This window comes from Silurus aristotelis, assembly GCF_946808225.1.
Source record: "Silurus aristotelis genome assembly, chromosome: 17".
Taxonomy (NCBI): Eukaryota; Metazoa; Chordata; class Actinopteri; order Siluriformes; family Siluridae; genus Silurus; species Silurus aristotelis.
Genome location: NC_139590.1, coordinates 3,829,160 through 3,836,564, shown reverse-complemented (window position 1 = coordinate 3,836,564; position 7,405 = coordinate 3,829,160). Strand labels below are relative to the sequence as shown.

At 42.2% G+C, this 7,405-nt stretch overlaps 1 protein-coding gene across 1 annotated transcript; it reads left to right on the top strand.

Moving 5' to 3' along the window:
• The first annotated feature begins 1,837 nt into the window (after positions 1-1,837).
• Positions 1,838-5,327, top strand: fzd2 (frizzled class receptor 2). Its single transcript, XM_083565641.1, has one exon. It carries the CDS (start codon positions 2,032-2,034, stop codon positions 3,682-3,684), a length of 1,653 nt encoding a protein of 550 aa, XP_083421767.1. The 5' UTR covers positions 1,838-2,031; the 3' UTR covers positions 3,685-5,327.
• The last annotated feature ends 2,078 nt before the right edge of the window (positions 5,328-7,405 follow it).

Genomic DNA, 7,405 nt, shown 5'->3' with positions numbered 1-7,405 from the left:
ATGTTTCTTAGCTTAGAGATATTTCTAAGGTGGAAGAAGCCTGTTTTTGTAATATGGTTGTTATGATTTTTTAAAACACAAGTTGGTGTCTAAAATAACTCCCAGGTCTTTTACTGTTAAACTAATAGATACAGAACATCCAAATGCAGGTTGAAATGCAGGAGCTTCTCTCGACTGGTTTTTGGGCCGATGAGCAAAATCTCTGTTTTATCAGAATTTAATAATAGAAAGTTATGAGTCGTCCAATCTTTTAATTATTTAACACACTCTGTTATCTGAGTCAATTGAGCTGTATCATCTGGTGAGACGTGGAGTGAGTGGAGAAGAGCAGGAACTTGTATGGTTTAGAGAAAGTAGCATTGAGTAAAAGACAGGAGGTGGAGCTGGAGGAAGCACAGCTGAAGATGTTGAGATTTTCATTGGGAGTGACAGATGCACTGTATAGATAGATGGATGGATGGATGGATGGATGGATGGATGGATGGATGGATGGATGGATAGATAGATAGATAGATAGATAGATAGATAGATAGATAGATAGATAGATGGATGGATGGATGGATGGATGGATGGATGGATGGGTGGGTGGGTGGGTGGGTGGGTGGGTGGGTGGGTGGGTGGGTGGGTGGGTGGGTGGGTGGGTGGGTGGGTGGGTAGGTAGGTAGATAGATAGATAGATAGATAGATAGATAGATAGATAGATAGATAGATAGATAGATAGATAGATAGATAGATAGATAGATAGATGTGCTTATTAATGTATTTATTCTAGTTAATTATTTATGATTTACTTAATATGGTCTTAAAGCTTTTGTTTTTGCTTCTTCTTCTTTGTCATTGTTGTCCTAAACTCCAATAAGTTTAGTACAATTTGTATTATAATTTATTTAATTGATGAATTTGTTTGCATGTTTGTTTGTTTATATTAACTCCTTTGATAGATTTGTTGCTTGGTTTATAAGGATATTTTTTAGTTCAATTATAGTTGCATTATCTCATCATAACCACGAGGTGGCGATGTGTGAACAGCTAGAGTTATTCGGTTATTATTATTATTAGTAGTAGTAGTAGTAGTAGTATAGTTTATTCTTTGTAATTGTTTACTTGTTTGTTTATTCAGACAGACAGACAGACAGACAGACAGACAGACAGACAGACAGACAGACAGATAGATAGATAGATAGATAGATAGATAGATAGATAGATAGATAGATAGATAGATAGATAGGCTGTAAATCTATTTAATATCATACATTATCATAGATCTATTATTTATTTGATGTTATTGTACTGATTGCACTTGTTTGGGTTTTCTTGAAAAACATGTTGTTATATTATGTATATATAGAATATGTTGGAAAAGTGGTAGCTCAGTGTTTAAAGCTATGGGTCAGAAGTTCAGAGGTTCAAGCCTCAGTATCACTCTCGTTCAATCTCAGGGCTCTTGAGAAAGGCCCTTATCGTTCAGTGCTACAGGAGTGCTGTATCATAGCTGACCCTGTGCTCTGATTCCAGCTTCCAAACATCGCTGGGCTATGTGAAGATAGAATTTCACTAAGGTGTAATGTAAAGCCCACAGTAATATGTAGGAAAACAGGATTTAAAAAAATCTCACTTTAATAGACGAACATAACCTCATCATAGCGTTTATGTGTAAACGTTCCTGTGTGTGTGTGTGGTGTGTGACGTTCTCCAGCTTGTGGTTCCTCAGAAATCCACCAGACGGCAGAGTTTGAAAGGATGTCTGTTTCAACCGCCCCTAAATCCCTCCTCTTTCTCCTATCACTGCGAGAGAGCCTGAATAGTGAGAGGGGGAGGTTTGAAACCGTCCAATGGGACAAAGAGTGGAGAAAAAAAGTCAGGCAGTCAGTCATCGCTCGCAAGGCAACACGTTTCCACTGTGTAAGTTTCCCCGTGAAGTTCTTGCTCCGGATTACTTCAGTGATAGAAAAAAATGCATTATTCCAAACCTTAACTTTGTGCAGACGTTTGAGACATTTCAGCTCAAGTTTAGGTGCTTGACCCGGGACAATGGAGACAAGTTGCAGCTCAGCTACCTTCTTAACATTGCTGCTGTTCTCCTGCCTGGTCTCGGTGTCTGGTCAGCATAACGGAGATCATGGGATAGCCGTTCCAGAGCACGGATTCTGTCAGCCGATCACTATTCCGCTTTGCACAGACATCGCGTACAACCAAACCATCATGCCGAACCTAGTCGGACATTACAACCAAGATGACGCCGGCTTAGAGGTTCACCAGTTTTATCCGCTCGTCAAGGTACAGTGTTCTCCAGAGCTCAAGTTTTTCCTCTGTTCTATGTATGCACCTGTCTGCACCGTTTTGGAAAAAGCCATTCCTCCTTGCCGGTCTATTTGTGAAAGTGCTAAGCACGGCTGCGAAGCCCTCATGAACAAGTTCGGGTTTCAGTGGCCGGAGCGGCTGAGGTGTGAGAACTTCCCAGTGTTAGGAGATGGTCAAATATGTGTGGGGCAGAATGAATCAGCGGCCACCGTGGCACCCACACACATGCCCCCAGCAGGCACTCCTGGTGTCCATTTATATTCCCCGCCTGATAAGCCTTTCCGCTGCCCACCGAAACTCAAGGTCCCGTCCTACCTTAATTACAAGTTCCTCGGGGAGATGGACTGTGGTGCTCCATGCGAGTCATCCAGGACTCACGGAGCCTACATGTTTTTTACAGACCAGGAGATTGAATTTGCCCGTGTTTGGATTCTAGTCTGGTCTTGCCTGTGCTGTGCATCTACGCTGTTTACCGTGACTACATATTTAGTAGACATGCAGCGTTTTAAATATCCCGAGCGCCCAATCATCTTCCTGTCCGGCTGCTACACCATGGTGTCCATTGCGTACATTACCGGTTATTTCCTAGGAGACAAAGTGGTATGCAACGGGAGTTTTGAAGGCAGCTATAAAACAATAGTCCAAGGCACAAAAAGGGAGGGCTGCACCATCCTCTTTATGATGCTCTATTTCTTCAGCATGGCATCCTCTATATGGTGGGTTGTACTGTCTTTGACCTGGTTCCTTGCCGCAGGGATGAAGTGGGGGCACGAGGCCATCGAAGCCAACTCGCAGTACTTCCACCTGGCGGCGTGGGCCGTGCCGGCGGCAAAAACCATCAGCATCCTGGCAATGGGGCAGATTGATGGCGATGTTCTTAGCGGCATTTGCTTCGTAGGCATAAGCAATATCGAACCTCTGCGTGGATTCGTCCTTGCACCGTTATTCATCTACCTCTTCATCGGGACGTCCTTCCTGCTGGCAGGTTTCGTCTCTCTGTTCCGCATCCGTACCATCATGAAGCATGACGGAACAAAGACGGAAAAGCTGGAACGCCTCATGGTGCGCATTGGCGTCTTTTCTGTGCTCTACACGGTGCCGGCTACTATTGTCATTGCTTGCTTCTTCTATGAGCAGGCCTTCCGCGAGCACTGGGAGCGCAGCTGGATCAGCACACAATGCAAGACTCTGGCTATTCCGTGTCCCATGCAGCCTGTGCCACGCATGAGCCCCGACTTCACTGTCTACATGATCAAATACCTCATGACCCTCATCGTGGGCATCACCTCTGGCTTCTGGATCTGGTCTGGAAAGACACTGCACTCGTGGAGGAAGTTTTACACACGCTTGACCACCGGACAAAATGGAGAGACCACAGTGTAGAAAATGGGACAAATGAGGACACAGCAAGGAAATGTAACTTTTTTTTTGGAGGCAGAATGCATTTTGTATTTACAAACACAAATCTGTGCTTATCCTCAGTATTGGTTATTGACATTTGCTGAATATCATATGCCATTTATTGGACATTTGGGGAATGTTTAGGAGTGTTTTTTTTTTTTTTAATTGCTGTTTTGTTTTGTATTTCATCCCTGCAAATGGACAAGAAATACCAAATGAAAGAAAAAAAAAGTGTGTTTCCGTGCCACGTGCTGAGACACTCCTTAAATAGTCCTCAATGATCTTTCCTCTCCTCACTCTTCCTCCTCAACTCATACAGCAAGATCAAGATGCAAGCTGGGAATCCGGCGAACGGTAGATGAGGGGTGGTGAGCCGTGGGGGAAGGAGGAGGAAGGGCAGGATGGGGGGTGCCTTTTAGACATTGAAATTTTTTCCCTTAGTAAACTGTGTTTATGATGTGCACTGTAAATAATATTTGTACAAAATATATATATATGAATATAATTATATATTTGTATTTAAACAGCCGGGTTGTTATTATTGCTGTTTTTAGGGTTTTTTTTTCCCAAGCTTCCTCAAATGACGGCTTTGGCGTCTGCTTCTGTATGTGTCAAGCTCTCGTGCATCAATTGAACAGCTCGTTAATCCGTTTTCTACATCACGCACCTGTACAGGAAGCTGTTTCGAATATAAAAAAGTTTTATTTTACAGAACAAACCCTTTTACAGAAAAACCCCCTCGACTCTGCCCCTAATTTTACCCTCTCCTCGCTGCCCTTCCTTTTCTATTCCTCAAAACCAAATGTCATTAAGGCTTCAGCATTTTTGTTTGTTCACAGGAGAGTGTGTGTGTGTGTGTGTGTGTGTGTGTGTGTGTGTGTGTGTGTGTGTGTGTGTGTGTGTGTGTGTGTGCGTGTGTGAAAGAGTCAGATAGGCGATGGGGGTGGGGGGTGTTTTAACAGGCTTTATTTTGTAGGTGGAGAGTGTGAAGGAGACAGCTCTGGACAAGCAAATGGGTCCCACATGACGTGAACAAGCAGGGGATTTTGGGAGGAAAAAAAAAAAAAAACAGGAGCACATGACAACCGGACAGCTCTGGTGTTTGTGTGTATGTGTGTGCATAAATCTTTGCATTCTTAATGAATCCTGAGTGCTCACAAATGTGGAAAGTTTTTTAGCCTTGTGTATTTGGGACCACTTTCACCTTGGAGTCCTTAAAGTGTTTTTCCAGGCAAATGTTTATCAGGTGCCCCGTTTCAGTGACCCGACTTGCTTGGTCTCCACTGGCAACTATTAATCCTAGCTTCTTCTAGGTTTTTTCAAACCTCATTGTGTGTGTGTGTGTGTGTGTGTGTGTGTGTGTGTGTGTGTGTGTGTGTGTGTGTTTAAGCTCATATTTTCAGTCTAATGCATGCCCTTGAGGCAGTCAATTTCACGCTCAGTACTTCACACAATAGTGGCATTCTGTCTTTACGTTACATCTCATGCATCCAAAACGTACCAAAACTTGGCTCGCCGTTCAGGCTGTTGTGTCTGTCAGTGCCTGGATGTGTGTTTCCTAGATCAGGTGCCTCAAGTCTACGCTTGGCCTGTTTTCATTAAAAGTGTAAAAGCAGTAAAAAAAAGCGATCGTTCGTGTTCTCAGGGCGGCGGCACGACCGTGGTGTGGTTTCATTCTGCTTTTCTGTGGATTTCCTTCACTTACAGGGAGATAAGTGTACACAAGATAAATCTTGCGTCTGCAGGGAGACCACTCGCTAATCTGATTTCGAACGCCAGCTGCGGGAGGGTGTGGTGCAGCAGGCAACCTTCACGAGAGAGCTTTAATTAGAAACAGTGAGGAACAATGTAGCGGGAACGAGAATAGGTTGATTCAGAAGAGCCAAGTGGTTTACAGCCGTGCCGCAGTATTGCTCTCGGAATTGCACCATCTGACGCTCGTTGTTCTTTTCCGTGTAGCCGTTAAACCTCTTCGCACTGAATCTCTGCAGAGCCAGTGCTAATGGATAGTATAAATAGGAATGTGAGGAGCGCTTTTTAGGTCAGATATGAGGCTCATGGGACAAAACACAAAACGTAAAAATTGAGGTACTGAGTGAATTTACAGCGTTTTTAGATACCTTGGTGCTGTAGGCAGTTCACGTGTTAGGAAATACGACCGACAAAAAGAAGTGCATACCAATGCAATATCTCATAGAACAATTATAAGCTCAAGCGATGTAACAGAGGTTGAGTAACCATCAGAGCCAGAATATTATGTAGACCACGCCTACTTGTCAAACGCAAATTCAGGTACGGAAACCTCGGAGCACTAAACGGATACAAATTGTGTCTTTGCGTTACGCCACTAATAACCCAGAGCTATAATGGTATCTTCCATCCGAGTTTCTGTATTATTTCTCTCAGAACCTTCACACATTGGAATGAAAGAATATGGCGTAGTATCCAATGGACAAATAAAATGAAAGTAAAGATCAAGTAAATCCAAGTCAAAACAAATATTCAGAGTTGACTGTGAGTTATTGCAGCTCTCCGTCTCAGTAAGAGGCGATATTTTTTATTCAGCTTCAACTAAAGCTGCTAAAGTTTTTGGATTTGATTCGAGATCTTTTTGGGCTGAAAATGAGGCCAGCTGTGCTAAAAAGTCAGTCACAGGCAGCAGATGTGGAAGGGGAATGTTAAGCCTTAATGACATCTTCAACAGAGGTGCATAATTGGTAACACTCAACGTCAGTTAAAATATAGTGCATAATATATAATAATTATAGTAAAATAAAGAGTAGAAGTTGCTTATATTTCTGATACTAGAAAGTTGCCCGAAAAATTACAGTAATGTACAGTAATGAAGAACATTTACTCAATTATTTGACACCACCACTGGATAGATAGGGCACATTATCACATGTATCGCTTAGTTAGTTTTTACATTAAGAGTCAGGATGTTTGGCATTTCGTAACCTTTTCAACAAATAATACACATATTCCTGTCTGTGCGTAGACTGTTCACATCTTACATCCTGCAATTATTCCATCTAAAGCAAAACTAAGTACAGAATATAATAAGGGGTTTTAAATTTCATTGTTTTGTGTGTGTGTGTGTGTGTGTGTGTGTGTGTGTGTGTGTGTGTGTGTGTGTGTGTGTGTGTGTGTTGTTTTTAACAGTAGACAATGTCACATAGCAACTAGGAAAACATGAGCCTGATAAAGTCCATGACTCGATCACTACAAAACTAACAGTAAGTTGTGTATTGAAAGGAAAACTATTACTAACACTATATAGACACAATTTTAAGCACACAATAACATTCGATTTGTATGTGCTTTTTTTTTTTTACATTCAACATTTAGTCCCCATTTGATGTAATAATAACCGGAAACCTTCTGGGAAGATGTTCCACTAGATCTCAGTGTGTGCTTGTGGAGATTTGTGATTATTCAGACACAAGGGTGTTAGTAAACTCAGGTACTTATGTAGGTGAGGTGAGGAGGCTTGGAGCGCAGTCTGTGTGAAGAATTAATCAAGATGTTCAATAGGGTTTAGATCAGAGCTCTATAGCAGGAGATCTTCCACTGCAACCCGTGTAAAGCATATATTTATGGAGCTGGATTTGTATTAGATGAAGGGAAATTTTAGTGCCACCATATCCAAAGACATCATATACACTTGTATCAAGTCAAGTCAAGTCAAGTCAAGTCAAGTCAA